The 23,999-nt window shown below is 33.2% G+C and overlaps 1 protein-coding gene across 1 annotated transcript in view; it reads left to right on the plus strand.

Moving 5' to 3' along the window:
* Window positions 1-23,999, plus strand: part of MYO16 (myosin XVI) — an 851,952-nt gene that overhangs the window by 113,638 nt on the left and 714,315 nt on the right. The window contains exon 3 of the mRNA XM_074192022.1: window positions 12,094-12,164. Within this exon, the coding sequence (XP_074048123.1) occupies window positions 12,094-12,164 (71 nt within the window). The remainder of the gene's footprint in view (window positions 1-12,093; window positions 12,165-23,999) is intronic.

Consider the following 23,999-nt stretch of genomic DNA (forward strand, 5'->3'; position numbering starts at 1 on the left):
ATTTTCAAAAAGAAAATAAGATTCTCTATGAATTGAGTTTTATATTTAATAATTTCAAAAAATCCAATGTAAAATTTTACCAATGCTAGGGTTACAGGATACATATATAATTTCTTCTTGTTAAATAACAGATATTAAATAAGTTACTTTGATCTTACATATAAATATTCCCTTTAAGAAACACTTAGGTGGAAGAGCAGTTTTTCACAATCTCTCTGAGCCAAAGGACCTTGAGAAATATAGCCTTGTTGGCAAGGTATTCTCTGGTTTTCTTATAACAAATCTTTACAAAGGTGATGGATGATACTTCAATTCATTCATTGCTTGTTATTGTAACACAATATTAAAATTTCAAAAAATTGTCTGAATCTGTTCTTATACAAAGTTTATTAATTATACATACCACATTTCAGTTTAATGTATATTCCCTTTACTCCCTAAAATTTTCCTGAGACCAGATGTTTGTTCTTTTTTTAGGTTTTTGCAAGGCAAATGGGGTTAAAGTGGCTTGTCAAGGCCACACAGCTAGGTAATTGTTAAGTTTCTGAGACCAGATTTGAACCCAGGTACTCCTGACTCCAAGGTCAGTGCTTTATCCACCATGCCACCTAGCTGCCCAAGACCAGATGTTTCTAAAATCCCTTTTTAGGACTTTCTTTAAAGTTATCTTAATAATCTTATAAATTACAAACTCATATTCAGAATTACCTTAAATTATTTTTCCTTTTCAAAATATCAAAGTTTGCAAATCCTTATCTGTATCAGTGCTATTCTAACTTCTCAATGCTCTAACTTAAAAGAACTATCTTCACTGACAAGATGATGTTCTGGGAATTGGAGATTCCTCACATTTTGAGATATCAAGGTAGTATGCACAAATTATTTACATTTACTGTTTATCATTCCTTGCTCACCCCAATTTTTATTGTATATGTATATATATATGTATATTATCATGCTAATTAAGAGCCATCCAAAAATAATTTTAGGGACAATTTCAATTTCTCCTAGGTCCCTTATAAGTATAACTTGTCAAATCAGTAAATAAAATTCTAGTAGTTTATCAGACCGGAAAAGATACTAAAAATTAAGACAATATAATAGAACCCCTTCTTCTCCAAAAACAACATGATTCTCTGGGAAAATCTCCTTTTCTGGCACCAATCATGCGTTTTAGGGAAAAAAAAAAGATCTAATTTTGAAAAAGAGAGAATGGAAAGAAGATTGATCAATCAGAACACAGAGAACAGCAGGCCTGCAAGAGAGAACTGAGAGCTTCTCTCTGCCTGTATTTTAAAGCAAACACATATAGACATATTAATGAAGTCAGAGCATTTAGAACCAGAGGCCCCCAAAATCTGGGGAAACCCCACTTTGCTCTCACACTAGAGGGTTCCTTTAAACTTTACACAAAGACAAAAAATCCACACAATAACACCACCAAAGGTGAGGAAAAAATGCAGAGAACCTTCCATTTTTCAGAAGACATTTTTTCCATTCAAAGGTTTTGATATCTAACACTTCTTGATTTTAACCATAAATAACTATAACTTTTGAGAAGGCAAACAGTCTCTCAAAAATTCCTCAGCCTAATTGGAATATCCCCTGTCCATTATCAACTTAGAGTAAACCAAATAACTTCAACAGCCCTAAATCTTTTCTAGGAAGGAGTCTTTTTTTTTAAACCTCAATTGTCCCATTATTTTTTGTAATTATCAAATTACGTATTTTAAAATGAACCTAATTATCTTGTCTTTTTGAATTTAAGCAGAATTTTTAAAAATTTTACATTTTGGGGTGGCTAGGTGGCGCAGTGGCTAAAGCACCGGCCCTGGAGTCAGGCGTACCTGGGTTCAAATCCGGTCTCAGACACTTAATAATTACCTAGCTGTGTAGCCTTGGGCAAGCCACTTAACCCCATTTGCCTTGCAAAAAAAAACTGAAAAAAAAAGAAAAAAATTTACATTTTATTTTATTTTATCAAGTCTTCATGAAACAATTCTCTCTCTCTCTCTCTCTCTCTCTCTCTCTCTCTCTCTCTCTCTCTCTCTCTCTCTTATCTAGTGCTTTGTCTTAATTCCTCTGTCAGTTAACTTCAAGATCTAGGTAAGCGAGCCATGAGCAAACAAGCTGTCTGATCTCTCACACCCATTGCCTCCTTTTTCAGGCAGTTTTAGCCATGCGTGTTCATGTGCCTGTAAACTATACCCAATTTGATTATTTACTCCTGCCCATGGACCAGTGCTAGAGAGCATTTCAAATGTTAGTCTTAATCCTGCTGCTTCATTTCTTTTAGCCTGACTAGTGCAATTCTCAAAAACTTCAGTTTTCCATGTTCAGTAATCTCTTGGTGTAAGAGCAGTTTTTGATGTCCTGGTCCAATCTTCTGGGGCTAATATTTGTCTACCTAATATTTCTTTTATATTCAAAACATATGGACTGGTGTTACCATATGTACTGGTTGCTGATTTTTAATTCTCTAAGTGTTTGAAAATCTAAATTATAGCATTCTCTCAAAACAATCCCTGGAATCTTTGGATCAGGTCTCTGAAGTATGAGAAAAGAGAACAATGACCCTCTCGTATCCCATGGAAACTTCTCTCCCTTTTCTATTGCTTTTGGAGCGGCTATTTGAGCAATTTTCTTATGCCCCTTATCTTTGGTAACATTTTCTTCTTTAGACTGCAAAGGAGCAGGAGGTGGGTTATTAGAGTTAGGAGGAGGTGATGCTGGATGGGGAGCTACCACCTTCAGAAACCCAGGGGCAACTGCAGCAGCAGCCTGAGCAGGTGGGGCCCGGCATCCTGGAGACTGTACAAGTTCCTAAAGTGGGAGCCGGGAGGAGACTTCTCCTGGGAAGGTAGGGCCCTGACACTTTGACCTCCACACCCTTCCTTCCACCCCAATGCAGGCACAGGTCTGGAAATGGTGCTGAATAGTTGGAACATCTACATCAACTTCTTTTAATATCCTCTGAGCCAAAGGAGCATCTCCTGGTGGAGTGAGATTGATTTTTAAAATATTCCACAATTGAAAAGACTTTTACAGGAAATCCTCCTGACCTCCCTTTTTAAAATGTTCACTCATCTGTTTCTCCACAGTTTCCCATTTTTCAATACTCCTTCTGGAAACCAAGGACAACATTTTTGTACACATTCACTAAATTCTTCCAATTGTTTTGTTGTTCTTAACAAGTCTCTTTCTTTAACTATCTGCTTTAGCACTTTCAAATAATGTCCTCTGTCCTTAGACTATCCCTGTCCCATTTTAATGCTCTCTGCTTTAGACCTGATGAAAAAATTATTTACCTTAATTTCCTGCTGTCCCTTTATGAGCGCTTTTGACCCACAGGTATCCAGACTTTATCTTTCCTTTCAAGATTGATTTCCCTCCAGGTCCAGCTGTCCATCTGTCCATCTGTCCATCTGTCAGTCTGTCTGGCCATCAGTCCCTGTTCAGGCACCAGTTATCACCCGCAGTAGATCTGGTGTGGGTCTGGACATGAATTTCCAAGAGTCAGGTCAGGTAGACAAACATACCCAAACATGAAAGGTTGTGAAGTGAAAATCTACCAACTTTATTTTTGGAAAACTCAGACTTTTGATAGCAAAACCTTATCTCAGGAATGACCAGTTAAAAGAGACCCAGTTTTACAAGTTCCTGGGTAAATTTACAATATTTGTTCTTAGAAAAATGCATGCTTCTCTATCAAAGAAACCTTTTATAACCATCCTGGAGCCACAGATTATCCTAGGTCAGGGTTCACTGGTGAGCCAATGGATCCATACAAGTAGCAATAATCCACACATACCTTTGATGAAGAAGATCACCAAGGATATGTGAATATCACTCCCTAGGGCTGGCCCTCTACAATCAACTTTGATGGATGCACCTCTTTTCAGCAGTTCAGAGAGCTAGGACAATCCTGGGAGATCTGTTATGGACAATGCTATCGACATTCAGAAGAAAAAAAAAGGCAAAACAAAAGATCAAAAAAATCTACAAAATTTGAATGAACACTGTACATTTTTAAAAATATTCTCTTATATTTTTCTTTCCTATCCCATGGTTTTATTTCTTTCCCATAGTCCTAATTCCTGGGTAATCTATAAATATGTTAAACACTAAGGTATATGTGCATTGTTCACCAGACTGTTTGCCATTGAGGGGAATGAGATAGGAAGGGAGGGTGGGAGGAAATTATATAACTTATTAATATGCATATTCATGTGGATGAATGTTGAAAAAATTTATAACATGTAATTGGAAAAATAAAATAAAATTGCTAAAAATTTTAACAATTGTTTAAAATTTTTTTAAATCCTTTCTGATCAGAAAAACACATGCACAAAACCACAAAATTATAGCTCATTAAATATCTGAAGACTGTTATTAATTTCTGTTGCTGATCATCTGGTATTAGTAATGACAAATATACTGCTAATTTATATAGATCTGTAAGATGTAGCTAAACTCATAGGTTTATCAGAAAAAAAAATAATAACAAAGAAAAAACACCCATACCCAGAAAAATTGAATACAACAAATAGAAGAAAATTTTTATAAGACTCCCACATAATTCTTGTTATCTAAGCATCAAAATATGTATTCTCTCCCTGAACCCTTGGACCCATGGTCTGTTTTTTGATTTTTACATCAATCCCCCCTTTTGATCTTAAACTTTGCATTATACTTTCCTGTTTCTTCCTGTTCTGTTCAGCCCACTTTCTTTGATGTTCCTGATCCTTCCTTGAGCAGAAATCGACTTTTTTACTTTCATCACACTGAGTAAGAGCCAAGTTGTCGTATGAAAAAAAATCTCAATCTCACATACCATTGCGATCTAATATTACCCCTATTCTAGGATAGACTGGAAAGAATCATGGAATGATGGTGACCAATACATTTCTCTTGGAAATAAAATCAGTTCTTAGTTTTCCTTAACTTGTAAAAAGGAAGTAACAAAGTCAAAGAGTGTTTGTAACATGATAACAGATCTTAATTTAGTACAAATGTCCTAATTTAGTTTGTGAATTGTATAAAAATTTGTTCTTTGCATTTCAATTTGCATTTGCATTTCAAATGTGAGATTCCTGAAATTTTTTCTTCTGTGGAACAAAAGAATTAGGTGAATGAATTCATAAGGGAAAAAATTTTTATAAAGAAATAATTTTATAAATTTTTATAAAGAAATAATTTTATTTTATTTTTTAAGAAATAATTTTATAAAGAAATAATTGATAGGGGGCAGCTAGGTGGTGCAGTGGATAGGGCACCGGCCCTGGAATCAGGAGTAACTGAGTTCAAATCCAACCTCAGGCACTTAATAATTACCTAGCTGTGTGGCCTTGTTGGGCAAGCCACTTAACCCCATTGCCTTGCAAAAACTTAAGGAAAAAAAAGGAAATAATTGATTGTTGTCAAGTCTAAAGTTTTGGTTGTTATTGTTTTATATTCCATTTGTAAATGTCACAACAACTGATGGCCATTATTAACTTTATTTTTCTTTTGAATTACCATTTTCTGAGCTCCCTATTGTAAATTATTAATCTTTTTTTTTAAATAGGATAAAATGATCCTGGAGGAAAATGTCTAGCTAAAAATTTTAAGGGTTTGAGTAAATGTGAAAAATTCACTTAACAGATCAATTCTGACCCAGAAGAAATGTGAGGGACATAAAGGTTCATTTAAATATTCCTGTAGTATATGTAGTATAGCAAAAACTAAGGGAAAGAAATGTTAATGGCAGGAAGCCAGTGCTCCTCTAAGAGTATCAACCTCAAAAACTGCATCAGTATCATCAATTACATAAATCATCATGATAGGATAAGCAGTAAGGAAATGTATAGAAGGATGAGGGGATACCTGGTAATCACATTCCCCAAGAGCAGCCCAGCTACACCAAGAAGCAAGTTTTCAGGGGATAAGTTGTCAAGAAAGGTATAGTGGTAGGAGAGGTTATTTTGGGGGATGATGGTCTGCCAGACTAGGCTAGTTTCCTAAAAGAATACAAGCATCTCAACTGAATAGAGGGTGAACATTTAAGGACATAAAGAGACCTAGGGATACATAAGGAGATGTAGACATAGGTGGAAGGACAGATCACTTAAAGAGCAGATGAGACATAATGAAGAGAGACACAGTTCAAAGACTTAATCCTTTCTGACTAGTGGAGGGTTACATTGCTTTGTGCATAGAGTTTCAGGGAGGCTCAAGGTACTTTACTAAAAATCCACTGACCTCATCTCAATAATTTGAACAATTATTGGGTAGGGGAAAATATGAGGTCCTTACAGAAGTAACATCAATTATAAAACCTATTTCTCTGTCCAATATTTCCCTTCCTTCAATATAATTCATTTATCATCTTTACTTCTTTGTCAGAATTTTCCATTATTGCTATTTCAAAGGTGTATATAAGGGTAACCTAGGGGTAAATACTTTCCTTAAATACTTGATTCCTGAATTCCCAGGAGTATGCTTTCTACAAGAAATAAGCCAACACAACAGGTTAGAAATTGTTCCCCCTTTCCCACAAATATAATCAGAGTACAGTATGCAGAAAGAGTTGAGTTCAAATCTAAAGAATAATAATAGCAGTGAGGTACATAGGTAGGAATACTTTTAAACAAAGAAGCTCATAGTTTTGGAACTGTAGGACCTCAATATCCCTTCTCTTTCTAGAGGGTCCTCATGAACCATTCTATGAGTTACTTTTCTAGCCATGTTTTATAACTCATCATAAAGTGCAATATCTCAGCTAAACTAGCAACTATGTTGCCTGTGTTGAGGGTCAGTCTAACTTCACTGAATACTCACTAGATTCTGTTACTCCTGAATTAAATAGACACTGAGTAGGTCATTTTTCCACAGAGGTGTGTGGCTGCTCAACCAGTCTTGATAATATACTTCTTACTGGGCAGATGCTGCCAGCATAATCTGATAGTGGGCTATGGTTGCTGGATAGGACCAGGAAGTCCACTGGGTAGTGGTTCCAGTACCTGCCAGATGGAGCCAGGCAGGCTGCCAAACAGGATCAGGCAGGATATTCCATTGCTGGACAGTTACTGACATAACTGGAAAGTTATTCCTAATTTGATTCCTCAGGTTTGGAGCTTTTCTAGATGGGCTCTCTATTTGTGCTTTGACCTTGCTTTTTCAAAGGACTGCAATAGTACAGTATTTTTTCGCTTTCAATCTATGGCTGGGTTCAGGGATACGTTAATATTTAGCTAGAGTGTTGTTATAGTGTTCACTCTGCTAGGGCAATGGACTTTAGCTTAACATCAATTGATAGAAGATTCTTTCCTTAGAATCCCCAGTGCCTTAGCTCAAAGCCTCATCTGTTCAATTTTTTTTTTTACTCTGAAAGGTGAAGAGAGTGGGCTTGCCTCTATATTCTCAGTCTCAGTGTTCCCTTTTGTAAAATTGGTTTCCTTTGGATAATTAAATTGTTTCCAAACTTTTATTTACCAGATATTAACACATTTTTAAAGTCATATAAATTAATTGAGCATGAAAAAAATAGATCAGGCACTTTCATTTACTGTGCAGATTTACTATTTTTATATCAAGGCCTGAAGAAGGATGCTAGCATTGAATTTATGATATAATAAAATGGCCATTTTGGATCTGCCTTGTGATAGCCAGGGAACTGAAGATTTAATGCAAGTTTAGGAATTGTTAGCTCAGAACCTTCAGAATCTAAATCTAAGTGGAATTTTTTCCCCTCATGTTGAATTTTGAAATCTCAGAGAACTAGATCATTTTATTTAATTTTATTGTATAATAAAATTAAATCTCTTTACTTTTATTTTCATTTATATTTATTTATAATTAAATATCATGCTATATGATAAAAAGGCAAACTGAAATTTAAGAAGAATCAAAGAATTATTCCTCAAAATTACAATGTCTTGATGTGATATCAGAAGACTTTTTAAAGAGACTGTTTTCCAAGTGAAAGGGGAAATGAGGGGGTTTATATCCAAACTGACCAAATGCCAGAGGCAATTATTTTTCATTATTGTTTTTTACCCATCATAATTTTGTAACTGTGTAGCATATCAAAATGAGCTCCTAGAGTCAGATCATGGAGGTTTATGCTCATAGGTTGTTAAATTTAAAAGCAAAAGACCTTAGAAAATATAATTTTCAAATACCTCATCTTTCAAATAGAAAAAGAGACTCAATGAGATTATGTGAGTCACCACGATTTATAGGGATGGTAAATTACACAACTGGAATTAAAACACAAGTTGTGTTTTTCTTCCTTTTTTTGCAAGGCAAATGGGGTTAAGTGGCTTGCCCAAGGCCACACAGCTAGGTAATTATTAAGTGTTTGAGGCCGCATTTGAACTCAGGTACTCCTGCCTCCAGGGCCGGTGCTCTATCCACTGCGCCACTTAGCTGCCCCTTCGCCACCTATCTGCCCCTGTGTTTTTATTCTAAGCCCAACCCTCTTGCTGCTATGCCAGCTCATGTCCATTAACCTAACATGGGGTTATTGATTTAGAACTATAAGGGATTGTAGAAATCATCTAGTCTTACTCTGTTATTTTACAGCCTAGACAATGATACACAGAGAGGTTAATTGACGTGCTTAGGGTCACTCCTCTGACAGATATCCTGTCTTGTTCTCCTTGATTCTAAGTTCTGTGCTTTATCCATTACATTATGTTGCTTCTCATATGTACATTCAAGGTCCATTTCTAAAATGCATTCACTAAACACTTTGAGACCAATATTGATTGTGTCAACAAGTATCAATTAAATAACCCAAAAAAAGAGAGATAAACATTATTTCTTCTATCAAGGACCTTAGAATCCTGTTAAAGAAAATGGTCTATTGTTAGGTCTAGAATTGAATGATTCTGTGACCATAATTCATGACAATTTTGTACATGGAGAAAAACAAACAAATACATGAACACAATAACAATCAACTACATTTGGAGTTCCAATTTCTACATTCCATTGTGACACTATAGTGACCAATTTATTTCTTCTTTCTGCAAATCATTTTCTCACCTTTAAATAAGCATAATAAGTTGATGTATCAAACTCAAAATTTTTAGTGGCCCTATAAAAATAGAAGCTGTTGTAAGTGATTTTCACAAGGGGTATATAATCAACTTGTGATTTTATTGCTATAGGTATATACTCTGCTAACTTGTAGATATAACAAATTTCCAAGAGTACTGAGAAATGTTTAAATGACTTGTCCTAAGAAACTTACTCAAGCAACTAAGTAATAAAGCCAATATATGTCAGAAATGTGCTTTAAGCCTGGTCTTCCTGGCTCTCTACCTACTATATTCTGCCTCTCATTTTATCATAATTCATAAAATACTTAGAGTGTAAGAAGTATCTGAGCTTAACAGTGTCATAAAATATATTATGGTTTAAAGGATAGAAGGTTTCCCTTGGAATCAGGAAGAAGTGGATTCAAATTCTGTGTCTGTCAAACTATATTATCTATTTAATTTGTCACCTAATATTTTAGTGTTTGAGAACATCTGTATGAAATATTTAACTGTCCTTTTGGTGTTCCACTCTTATTCTTAGGTTACATAGGTGATCCAGTGAATAGAGAGTTGGGTATGGAGTCAGGACATCTGAATTCAAAGCTGACCTCAGACTCCTGAGGTCTAAATGACCCTAGGCAATTTAGCCATATTTTGCCTTAGATGAGGAAATCTGTAAAATGAGTTTGAAAAGGAAAATGGCAAATGTCTCCAGTATGTTTGTTGAGAAAAATTCTAAATGGGGTAATGCAACTATAAAAATTACAACTTTTATTGATTGAATGAGGGTGTGTGTGTGTGTGTGTGTGTGTGTGTGCCACAAAAATTGTAACATCCTATAACAAAAATTCACTCTTTTTAAGTTTAAGAACAACATGATGATCTATTGTGGCCTATGTTCGCTCCTCTGCTGCTCTAGAGAAAGTATACTTATTTTTTTTTTTAACAAAGTATCATTTGGGCAAAAGTTTGGCTTTCTTCTTCAATGAATATTTATCTCTTTCTAACTCCCTGTGTTTTTGTCATTGAGGCAAAAGAAAGATTACCAGAAATGTTTAAGCTAAGAGTATTTATGAGTCTTGCTAGAAGGTAATAGGGAAGGAAAATTTTTCTTAGAATTTCTTTCTGTTGTTGAGGATGATATATCTCATGGTGTCATCAGAACCTTCATTGAGATGGCTTATCTCCAATGCTCTGTCTGTCATATCTCAGTCCTTTAGTCCATTCTTGCTATGCTTCTAAATCTTTTAACTGATGGTCTCCCCATCCCTTCCATTCTACTACCAGATTCTAGATATCTCTTGATGGTTCTGAACAGTCTCCTCCTTTTATACAATCTACTCATGTGACATGTCCTTCACCTCATCAGAATAGACTTCCTTATCAAACTTCATTAAAATGTCATTGATTTGTGGACCTTCTAAGCATAGTTCACATGTACTCAGTAATAGAGTTTTGTTGCCATTTCATAGATCTTTCAAGGATTACCCATGCACTTTAATAGATCTGTAAATAATTTTTGATATAGTCAACCTTTACAAAAGTTGTGAGAACTTCTTGAATTCTTTGTCAACGAGTAAGAATCTGAGGAGATATTAATTGAAAGAAATAAGTTAGACTCTCATCCTAAACAAACAATAAACTAGCAAGATGATAACTTGAGAGATATTATTTGGAAATTTTTAACTACTTTCTTCAAAGAATAGTGTGCCCTGAGTTATAGTTGGAGCTAATGGTTTAAAATGACTTTGTCTTTGATCTTTCTCATAGTTAATACATTGTTGAAATTTTTAATATGCCTTGTACTGTTGATTATAAATAATCTTAGTAATTAAGACAACAGGGAGAAAACCAAAATTCTATACAAAGAGAAGCAGACAAAAATCATGTTACATGCACATTTATCACTTAAGAATTTTGACAGTGACATAGAATAGCAATAGTCTGATTTATTGTCTCTTTTTTCTTGAAGATATATTGATGAGATACATTTTTAGTGGATTTTTTATTATTCATATAGTGCTATGGAAATTGATGTCAGTTTGCATATTTAGAATTTATCAAATTATTGTTATTATCTCTTTTGACATGATTATTTAATCTTTTTAAAAATTTAATTTATTTAAGGCAGTGTGGTTAAATGACTTGCTCAAGGTTATACAGCTAGGTAATTATTAGGTGTTTGAGGACAGATTTAAACTCAGGTACTTCTGACTCAAGGGCTGGTGCTCTATCCACTGTACCACCTAGCTGCCCCTGACAGGTGTATTTAGTAATAATTCTTTTGTAGTTATGTCTAGAGGGAAAAAATCCACTAAGATTTTGTTTAAATCACATACTCTTCTATTAATCCCAAGGCATAGCACCTTTGCCAATATGAATCAGTCTTAAGTATACTGTCAGGTTCATCACCCTGAGCTTATCCTTTAATTTAGAAGGGATAATACAGAGCATAGCAAAGTGCAGTGGACATAATAATGGAATTGGAGTCAGAAGACCTGGCTTCATAGCCTCCATCTTTTCCCCACCTTCTATGACTCTTCAGTACTTTCTTTCAGGTAAAAAAAAAAAACTATACTTCTCATTAACCCCTTATGGGAAAAATGACTTCAATAGGGTTACAGATTTTGAACTGGAAATCACAGAGATAACATGTAATCCAAATTCTTAGATTGAAATGAGAAGTCATCTGAAAAACATTATGTAAAATATTTTCATTTCTATTCATATATTTACTTATATAATATACATATATGTGTGTGCATCTTACATGTCCAGTTATATAATTGTCTTTTCATTAGAAGAGATTGTTCTTGAGAAAAAGGATTTTTCTACTTCTATTTAGTACGACTCCTGACAAATAGTAATCACTTAATAAATGCTTGCTGATTGACTGGTTTACTGCATAAGATATGAAATGTTCATTCTACATATTTTCAAATGCTCTGCATTTTTTTCACATATTGTTTCTGTTTTATTTATTAATGATAAAAATAAAAGTGTTGAGCAAGAATTGGTAGGTGGTGGAATTGGGCAACATATTAATTCCCTTCCTTTCATATTTCAGTACTCCGCTTACTGAAGGATGGTACTGACCCTCACACATCTCTTTCATCAGGAGGATCCTTACTCCATCTGGTAAGAACCATGAAAATTATTTAGAAATATGTAAAGATTACAAGGAATGTATTAGCTATATTATTAACAAAATTTTTACAAATGTATTTTTAAAAATCAACAGTCATAATCAATATTACCATAGATGTAAGTTAATTCTATTGCAATGTAGATTTGTGGTTTCTGAACAGATATGAGAGGCAGTCACAGCAAGAATTGGTGAACCTAATCTCTCATTGCCATAGAACAATGACAAAAATTACTGAATCTGTGAGTTGAAAAGGACCTTAGCAGTCCTCTAGCCCAAATCACACACTAAATGAAACATCATTAAACCATATCTGATAAGTGGTCATCTATCCTGAGCTGGAAGACCTTCAAAGAAAGAGAAAACCACTATTTCTCCAGCAGAATTGCCTATTTGCATTATAGAGGGTAGCATTTCCCTACACAAGTGAATACATTGATTTGAGCACCTCGTCCCCCAAAATGAATATCAATGTAATACATACTATCATGCATATATACTAATATATATAATATATACCTAAATTATATATGTATAAATATTATATATATATATAATACAGAGCATAGCAAAGGAATTATAGGTATATATATGTATAAATTATATATATAAATGCATATATAATTTAGCTATATAGTATATATTATGTAAGCCAGTTATATAGAATACACCATATGAAAGGATATAATAGGTATATACAAATTGTGCATACTCATTATTAATATATGACATATGCTATTTCATTTCTTAAGTACAGTGCTTCATAATATTTACTGCCAAGCAAATTAGAATCCTTAGAATAAACCTGTCCTAACATATATGTAAAATAATCTTATTGAACCGTGAAAGAGTAATTTATTCAGAAAATTTTTTCAAAAGACCTTGGCATGTTCCCCTCTTTATCTTTCAATCAACAAGCATTTATTAACACCTGTTACAAATATTATTTTTTGTTTAAACCTGTGACAATTTATAGAGCATTTATATATAACATTTATAGAATATCACTTAATTCCATACTAAATGAATCTGCAATTCTATTCAGAAAAATAAAGATAACAAAGGAATGGATAAAAAGTATCTAAGGATAGAAAAAGAAAAAAAAGAGAGAAAGGAAGGAAGGAAGGAGCTAGATGATGCAGTGGATGCTGGAATCAGCCTTAGATTCCTACTAATTATATGTCCTAAAGCAAATAACTCAACTTCTGCCTGCAGCAATTTCATAATTTAAAAATTGGAGAAATGACAGTGCTTTTCTCTCTAGTAAAGCAAGATCATATTTGTAAAGTGTAATGGTTTTAAGTCACAAAAATATCAAATTGTGGTGGTAATAATAGTCATGGTAGTCGTAGTAGTCATAGCTGTGGTAGTAGTAGTAGTAATAGTAGTAGTAGTAGTAGTAGTAGTAATGATAGTGGTAGTGGTAGTAGTAATAATAGTAATAGTAGTGGTAGTGGTATAGTTTAGTGTAGTATAATATAGTATAACAATTTACAAACTACATTAGGCTATAATATCATTTTAGTGAAAAGTAGGGTTTTCCTTATCTATTATGATAACTGGCCTCATGCAACTTGTCTATCTACCCTTCTTCCTTCTCTTTAATTTTTTCTTCTTTCTTTTGGTCTCCTTTAATTTCCCCTACCAATACACTAGATTTTGCAATCAGTTTATTTTTAACAGTTTCCTTCAAGCAATATTTCATGTTTGGCTGAGAGGTCATCTCAAGGTATCTACCAATAATACTAATTTTCATAATGCCTCATGAAAAATAAATCTTGGAAGAGTCAACCCTCTAGTTACCTATGTTATTTGATTTCATAACAACATTGGAATCACCCAAAATAAAGCAGTTATGAATCCGATAAGACCAATTTAGTATAACACAAATTATAATAAATCAAACAATAAAATTACAACTTATTTGTAGAGTTGGTCTCCATAGGTAATTTTTTTTTACTCCTTTTACCTTATAGATGTTTTATAGCTTAGTTTTAAGATTTATGGTCATTATTATGACATGATCAAGACATATAATTAGTACTTTGTATTAGTCATGGTATACAGTTAAAATTATAATTATTTGAAAAGGATTGAGTCCTATATATTGAACCTAGAGTATTAGGAATGGAATTAATTCAGTACCAGAAGCTGAGTATGGACTAGGAAAATCAGATGAAAGAAGTAATGAGAATTTATTGAAATATAATGATTAGAGCTGAGTATTAGAGAGAAAGGATCACCAAGCTATGGGGCAAAAAATAAGTAGGTTTATCTCTATGAAATAATATTTTTTTATTATTTTGGACATCAAAAGAGTAAAAAAGAAACAAATGAAAAATAGCATATTGCTAGCAATTCAAAAATTGCAGTGTTTCATAATGCTTCAAATAATAAAGGTAATTTAATCATTTAAAGTGTTAACTTTTAGTATTTAATTATTTATTCATTCTTCTGGGTACTCTGAACTTGGAAACTCAACACATTACTAGTACTTAACCTATGATTACATATTGTAAAATTAATGTCAATGGGAAAAAAAGTTAGTATATATGGGGGGAGAGAAAAAAAGAATTGCTAAACTACCCTGATTTGACTATATGTTTGTTTTTTTATTTCATATTTATTTGATATACACTTATAAGTGCAATTTTCTCAGTAAATTAAGGGAGTATTATCCAAACTGTGAGATCCTGTGAGAAGAATGAAACATCTTAAATATTGAGTTTTTTAAAGTAATTAACAATCAATTTATTAATCAGGCTAGCAAATAATCAATAAATTGAGGTCACTGGTCTCTTTCCAAACCAAAGACTCTTAATGGAAATACTTAATTCCTTAAATAGCTATGGAAAAGTGAGTGAGAGATCAACTCTGATTGGTGAACAAACAGTGAGAGAATGAATATTATAATGTGAGGTAGCTTTTACTTATATGGCTGGGTGATTGGTAATGCCAGAACTCCCAGATCAATCTACCTCCAGCATTCTATTCAACCTACTCCACTCAGTTTTACTTAGGTTGAAGAATGGTGAGCTTTTGTAAGAATTCCACCTAGATAACATGTCCTGGGTGGGGTGACTTTTTGGGAAAGGTCAAAAATGTCCTTGAGATACTCAGCATTGAAGGAGCAATTTTAAAAAGGATCTTTGTATCCTATAAATAAATTGATTATTAACAAGATAAGAAAATTACCATTTTTCCTCACCTGGAATTTCATCCTTTGTGAATAGGGTTTACTAAGAAGAAATATTCATGCTAATTGTGTTTTTCTCTCTAAAATAATCAATATATTACAAATATACTTATTATATATGACCATTTTTAGTACCAAAAGAATAGCTATTTTGGAAATAGAATCCTTATAATTCTTCCAATTAGATTCAGCTCTACCACTATATTTCAAAGCTCACATTGTTCCATTCCTCAAAAAAGAATATCTTTCATAGGTTTCGTAATAATGTTCTTTTAACACTGATAAATGTTAAAAGATTTTAATTATAATACAATTGTAACGTCTTTATTACAAAAATTTCTCTCAGTTAATATTTATTGCTGAAAGGTGATAGTATTCAATTTCAGAAACAAATTCATTTTTTGTGGGGGAGAAAATTTTCTTGCTAGGAGTAAAGAAAGTGAGTTCTCAGTGGCAGTAGTAGTAATAGTAGTAGTAGTAGTAGTAGTAGTAGTAGTAGTAGTAGTAGTAGTAGTAGTAGTAGTAGTAGTAGTAGTAATCTAGAGATGAAAAAAGAAAAGAGGTATTTATAAACTCATTACAGAAGAACAGGTAAATATTGCTTTGTTATCCCAAAAAATTAGAAAGGAAATATTTCATTTTATATAAGAAATATTCATCCACTATAGATGAAAGCAGTCATTTTTCTTAAAATTTCCTATAAATGTAGACTCTTATATTTTATATTATGGAAATTGGACCATGTGTTATGAGCCTCTGACTTAGTGTGATTATCTTTTGTTCTTAACTATCACTGAAAATCATCAGTGGCATAGTTCATATTGTTGTTTCAGAAAATGTATAACTAGACAAACTCTACAGACCATTTTATTCAGTACATGTTCCTACAAATTCTACATTTCCCAGAATTTTTGGTTGTCTCATGAAATTTCTTCTATATGGAAAAATTTTCCATTCTATTTCAGACTGTTGGCATATATTAAAGATCAGGTCTAATGCCCTTTCAGAAAAAAAAAAATTTCATTATATCTTCCCTGCATAACTCCCTTGCCTCATTTAAAAGTTCTGTCTCCCTCTGAATTTAACATTATATAATTTTGACATTTATCATATTTTATTTTGAATTATAGTGATTTATGTAGCAAGTTTCTGAGTCACCACTGCCTTATGTATAACCTAAGTGGAGTGGTCCCTTTTTTCTTTCGATATCTATAGATTTATTTTCTTATTAATTCTCATCTTGAGTTCTAGGACAATCAGAAGGCATGTTCTGATATTTTCCTATAAATGACCAGTCAAGGGAATAGCTGGGTATTGCAGTGTGTATATAGAGTACTGGCCCTGGAGTCAGGAGGACTTGATTCAAATCTGGCTTCAGTACTGCTATTACTACTACTACTACTACTACTACTACTACTACTACTACTACTACTACTACTACTACTACTACCTAACCTTAGGCAAGTCACTTTAACCCATTGCCCTGAAATAAAAAAACAAACAAACAAATAAATAAGTGACCCACCCTTCTCATTAATTGATAAATTGATGGAAAGTTCCCATTCCTGCCTACAAATAATCCAAGAAGTCTCTTCTCCAATAGTTTTGCCATAGCCTTTACTCTAGTTTAAAAATAAAAACCTCCCAAACTTTTACTTCACCTTTCATGATCTCAAATCCCCTGCTTTCATAGGCTTAAAGGATGCCCATTTTATTGATTATACAGTTTATTATCAGTAAAACAAATAATTCAGTCACAAGCTGTGAGAATAATTTCATTTTCAAAGACCACAACATCAGAGAAATGATGCCATGACAAGCACATGAATTGGATTTGAGTGAGGGGAAATGCTGTGCTAAGTGACCTGCCTCACTTTCTCCTCCAGAGTCACATGGGTCCAGTGGTCAGATATGAATGAGGATGACTGGAGATGACCCTCGATGTGAAATAATCAGGGTTAAGTGACTTGCTCAAGGTTACAAAGCTAGTAAGAATCGAACATCTGAGTCTGGATTCGAGCTCCTATCCTCCTGATTCTAAGATCAGGGCCCCATCCACTGCATCAACTAGCTGCCCAAGAAGCTGTGAGAAAAGTAACAGCCAGAATTGCGTCAACTGCAACTTCTAACTCTTCCACAATCAGGAAACACAATAATTTCAAAATGATCATGTGGAGTCTCTCAAGGAATCTCTTCAGGTCACCTCCTTGACAGTATATCTTCTCCAGAGGAAGAAAGTTCAATTCAATCCTTTTTTAAATTTTTAATTTATTTATGTTTTTTAATTTGTAGAATAAAACAAGCATTTCCATCACATATAATGAAAAAAGATGATTGCACATGAAACTGCAAGTCTATTGTGTGCTACTTTGTTTTAAAATTTATAATAAAGTTATCATGTAAATTTATTTTTCCTTTCCCTATATACCCTAGAGATGGCTACCATTAGAAACAAATTCAATTTTCTCAGATCATATTTATTCATTCTTGCTTTGACAATTAATTAAAATTCATTAAGACTTTTGTTAATAAAAACAATTCTCTTTATCTTTTTCTCAGTGCTTCACACATATTGTTATGTCGAGTAGCTCTAACAATGACAGATAATTCACACTAGAATCATATTTAAACTTTTCTCACTCAGATATTATTCCCTTTAACAAAATATAATGCCGTTATCCCTAGTCTTTTGGGGTGGAATTGTTGAAGTGGAGTTAATATTTGAGTGTTTTTCTACTGAATGGTAAATTCTTTGAAATCTTAATATATTTTATTCATGTTATTATAGAAATAAGACTTTGAATGGACTTAAATGATCTTCTTGGTATAGCTTCACAGAATTTAATATTTGAAAGGGAGCTCTGTGGTGATTTTATATAGACCATGAATAAATACAAGGGCTCTACACTATATAATGCCTAACTAGTGGCTATCTAAAATATTGAGGTCTTCCAAGTTGGGAGAAGCTACTGCCTTTCCAGGATTGCCAGTTCTATTGTTGTATAGCTTTAAATGTTATTTTTTTCCTGACTTCAAACCTTAGTTTGCCTTTCTGACACTTTCACTCTCAGCACCTTATTGTACTCTTGGTGGCAAAAAAAAGCAAGTCTAAATCCCTTCGACTTTATAGCCCTTCAACTACTTGAAGATATTCATCCTCTCTCCACTCACCAAACTCATCTTCTGATGTTCGTATCAAAGGACTACTAAAAGATACTTGAATATCTTTGACTAACACTCATATGATATGAACTCAAAAACCCTTCACTAAACTAATTATAGCTAGTTGCCAGTTAATGTGTAAAATTAATTCTCTGAGATATTAAATGTATCAAAATTTTCACTATTTGAAGTTATAATTATGTAACACTAAATCTGTGATCAGCCTAATGGAAACATACTACAATGGCTTCAGAGGATTCATCTCTTGAACTACTCAGTATCTGGTTTTAACCACTTTGGGAAGTTCATATTATCTGACAGATAAGAAAATTGGGAGACCAGAGAAATAAAGTGCTAGAATTAGAATCTGAAATCAGATATTTATTATTCCAAATTCATTGCCCTTTTCACTACATAAGCTGGTTCATTATAGAATAAACTAATGAAGTTTATGAAGAGCTTCAGTAAAATTATGGCTTAACTAATAATTGAAGATAATGTATTAGGAAACAAATACTGTAGAAAATCATCTGAATAAAAGTTATGTTGACAAGCAAGAATGTGATGTAAAATGAAGTTCAAATCAAAGACACTACTTAAATGAGAGTCTCATGAAATAAATTAAAAGTCATAAAACATGGTGTAAATATAATGCTGTTTTTGAGAGAAAAATAATCAGGATCTATTTTATAGGCTAACTCTGCTATCATTAGGTTATAATTCGATGAGAGCTTTGAACTGCATGATATATCCAGGAATACGACAGACTGTGCTCAGCAGTGAGATATGTTATACTGAGTTCTACTGCAATATGAAGTTAGGAATTGATGTTTGAAATATGGGTAGAAACCATAAATGTAATTCACCTCAGACAATGAAAGCTAATACATTTCAAGGAAAGTAATTTAAAATATAAATATTCAATAGACAGGAAATACTTTACAAAGTTGAAATATCTCTCATTATCAAATGTGCTCTTACAATGTGATATAGTAGCAGAAAAATCAATGTTCTGATGTGCAGTTGAAAATGTAGGTAGTAAGTGATGGTTTAGGAAAAAGTTAGAAAGAAGCTTAGATGTTCACCTATCAGATATGTTTTAGAAGGGATTGGGTAACTTTTAAGAGATCTCTTTCAATGCTAGATATTTTCAGTTTCTATTTTATGAAAAACTAGTGCAGAAGTCTCTAATTTATATGGACCAAATAGATCCTAAATAATTTGGAGCTATTTTATCAGATTCCAAAAATATTTTATTTTAGTAATGGATTAGGAACTTTATCTAATCAAGGCCATGTCTAATGTGACTTTTACATCCTTACTATCTTTATAAGGAATAGTTATTGTTTAAACCAAGATTAGTCTCATTGTCACAATCAGAGCGACAAGGAGAAGTTTTCTTCTTATTGTTTGCTTTCAGTCATGTCTGGCTCTTTGTAACTTTTGGGGGTTTTCTCGGCAAAAGTACTAGAGTAGTTTGCCATTTCCTCCTCCAGCTCATTTTATAGTTGAAGAAACTGAGGCAAAAGGGTACAAAATGTGTAAATGTCTGAGATTGAACTTGATATCAGATCTTCTTGACTACATGCCTGGCACTCCATATACTGTACTTAATAGTTGTCCAAAAAAGTACAAAAAGTAAGTCAGTTTTATTATGCTATTCCATTCCATTCCATTTATATATCTAGCTTTTTCTATATCCAATGTGTATTTATCTTTTGACAGTATGTAAACCACCTTTTAAAATTTAATCTGCATTATTAATATTTTCTCCATCACTTCTTAAATTTGATCATTTAAAAATCATCTAATAATTTTATCTAATTAATATAATATAAATAATAAAACAATCTAATAAAATTAGAACATTCACAAATCAAGTCCTAATTAGTATTATTAGGCATTATCCAAGATACAAATGCACAAAAATGAAATTTTAAAAACTGATTCTCCCTTGATCCCATAGAAGCTGGCTCTAGCATAGATTTACTGCTATATAACTGACATAAGTAAAAACTTTTGAGGATCCTCAATAATTTTTAAGAGTGTAAAAGAATCTTAGAACAAAATGTTTGACAATTACTGATTTAGTTTAAGGTCTTCCCTTTACAAAGCAAGGAACCAAAAGCTATAGAATTATAATGTTTTTCCCAAGGATATACTATCAAAACTGACGGAAGCCCCAAGCTGAAAATATTCAATTATATATCTCTCCAAAGGTAGTTGGTTAATTTAAATGAATGAAAGTAATAATATTAATATTCTGTGCCAAGCACTCTGCTAAGTGCTGAAGATATAAGGGAAAAAATTAGATATACTCTGTTTGCAAGAATAAACTCTTCTAAATAAAACAAACAAACAAAAAATGGGCAGCTTGGCTAGAGTACTGGCCCTGGAGTGAGGAAGACCTGAGTTCAAATGTGGTCTCAGACAATTAATAATTACCCAGCTGTGTGACATTAGGCAAGTCACATAACCCCATTACCTTGCCAAAAAAGGAGAAAAGAATAAACTCTTCTTCCCTTGCCTCCTTCAGGAAATAGATCAGTGGAAAAACTGGACAAGGGAGAATAACACATCATGGAGATCAGCATCACTTCCATAAACCCCCAAAAATGTATTAACTAGGAAAGAACTCCCTGTTTATTAAAACTCAGGAGAAACCTGATAAGTAATCTGACAGAAATTAGGCTTAGATCAAAAGTTTACACCACATTCCAAATAAATACAAACTGTTTTTGTAACCTAAAAGTTAAGGATTATCTATGAGAAAAAAATCAGAAGAGTAAACCTTTCACAGCTGGGGGTAGGAGATGAATTCCCAAAAAAGGGATAGAGGCAAGTATAAATGATAAAATGGGAAGTTTTCATTAGTTAGACTTGAAAAAAAATACCAAAACAAAATTATTTCAAGTTTAACTAATGAAAACTTCGCATAACACTGTAGTCACCTAATTAAATCATTCTTGTACAAGAGCAGATTTTTAAAAAAATCTTACTTTAAAATTCTTGACTGAATTTTTGAAAGAAAACATTTTCTATTAATAGGAAAGCTGGAAAATGTTACATATATATATATAATATATATATATATATATATATATATATATATATATATATATAATGTGAATTTCAACTCCTCTTGCTATTTATTCCAAATGTGATGAGTTAGCACATACAAATTTAAATGTGGCAACTTTAACATTCAGGTTTCCAATAGAAAAGAATTTCCATCACCCAGAGCTGCTTATTTGGGTCACTGAGCTGTTCTGGCTCTTAGAGATACTCAAATCCTTCCATTTTAGTGTATCCTTCATGCTGTGAAAAAAAAATCGAGTTGTGTATTGGAATGGGAAAGATAGGGAGAGACCCTATAAAGTATTAAACTAATGAGGCAAAGGTGGCAGGTGAGGTAAAATTAGTTCTTTCCCTTATCATCCACTATCCTTTAATAAACATTTTGATTAAATCTTACAATATTGCACATGATTTTAATAATAGAAAAGATTTTTGTTTTTCCTATTGTTTTATCTATTTCCTTCTTGGCTAGAAGTGCCTTAGCCTCTATGGATCATCTTATTGATGATCAGAACTAGAACTTTTATCCATTTAATTTCTGATGTTTTTTGGTTGACCCTTCCTGTGATAGCTTGCTTGTTCAGACTCAGGAACTCTTCAGATTGTTACCAAGCTTAGTTTAGATATATAATCAATTTAGCTTGCTGCCCATCAGAACTCCCTAGCTTGAGAGATCCATCAATCTCAGCTTCCTCAAGTGTTAGGGATTACAAGAATATACCATCATGTCAGACTGTCAATGACATCTTTAAAACATTTACATAAAGATTTTATGACCATAATCATATTTTTTGCAATGGTAATTCTCAAGAAACATTACATGTTAAAAAAAAAACCTAGATAAAAATTTGCTAATGTTTTTTCTTTTAAAATTTATTTATTTTCGCAGTATTTAATAGTCTTGTTATAAAAGTAAGACATAATTCCCCTTTCCCCCACAAAGATAGGGAAACCTCATGAAAAATAAAGTGAGAGAAAAAGAAATCAAAGTATATTTCAGTCTGTGTTCAGATGACATCAGCTCTGTCTTTGGAATGGATTGTAATCTTTATCATAAGTCCATCAAAGAAATTGTTTCAATATTTTTCCCATAGTTGCTATTGTCAGTTGCATTTTCCTCTCTCCTATTCCTCCCCACTCTTATTTATTCTACTGTCTACTGTCTTTCTCTTTCTCTTTTCACCCTGCTCCTCCTCAAAAGTTTGTTATATGTAACTTCCCTTCCCAGGATCTTCCCTCTATTCTATCACCTGCACCCCCTCCCCTCCCCTCCCCTCCCCTGTTCCCTTTCTCCCATCCCTTTGCTCTCCTTTTTCTCATTTGTCCTTCAAATGTAGACTGGAGCTAAGGGAAGAAGATGACTTTGTGAGAAATCAAGAAACAATAAAACAATAGCAAAAGAATGAAAAACTAGAAGAAAATGTGAAATATCTCATTGGGTAAAACAACTGACCTGGAAAACAGATACAGGAGAGATAATTTAAAAAATGCTTGGGGTACCTGACAGTCATGATCTGGAAAAGAGATTCATTTTGAAAGAAATTCTCCAGGAAAATTTCTCTGGTGTCCTAGAAGCAGAAGGTAAAATAGAAATTGAGGGAATCCACCAATTACTTCCTGAAAGAGGTCCCAAAACAAAAACTCCCAGGAATATTAGTCAAATTCCATATCTCCCAAGTCAAAAAGAAAGCAGCCAAAAAGAAACAATTCAAATATCATGGAGCTACAGTCAAGATTACACAGAATTTTGCAGTATCTACATTAAGGGCTCATAGGGCTTGGAATATGATATTACAGAATGCAAAAGAGCTTGTATTACAACCAAAAATTAACTACCCAGAAAAACTGAACATCCTCTTTCAGGGAAAAATCTGGGCATTCAATGAAGTATGGGACTTTCAAACGTTCCTGTTGAAATGACCAGAATTGAACAGAGAGTTTGATCTTCAAGTACAGGACTAAGGTGAAGCATAGAGAGGGTGGACAGGAAGGGCAAATTATGATGGATTTATTGATGTTGAACAGCTTGTATTCCTGACTGGGATGATGATGCTGATAATACTCATGAAACTTCTCATTTATTAGAGCAGTTAGAAGGAGCATATATAGACAAGACACAGTAGGGAACTGAATGTGAAGGTATAATATATTATAAAGATGGAATCAATGGGCAAGAAAGGGAAAGGAGAGGTAGAATGACCTAAGATGTTTCTTTAAAAGGAGGCAAAAAAACCCTTTTGCAATGGAGTAGAAGGGGGGGGAAGTGAGGGAGAATGAATGAGCCTCCATTTTTGTCAGAAGTGACTCAGAGAGGACATAACACACCCTCAATAAGGTATAGAAATCTATATTACCCAGGAGGAAGCTTTGACTTTATCATCTTCTGAGTGTC

Source organism: Macrotis lagotis, chromosome 6 (assembly GCF_037893015.1).
Source record: "Macrotis lagotis isolate mMagLag1 chromosome 6, bilby.v1.9.chrom.fasta, whole genome shotgun sequence".
NCBI classification, from domain to species: Eukaryota; Metazoa; Chordata; class Mammalia; order Peramelemorphia; family Peramelidae; genus Macrotis; species Macrotis lagotis.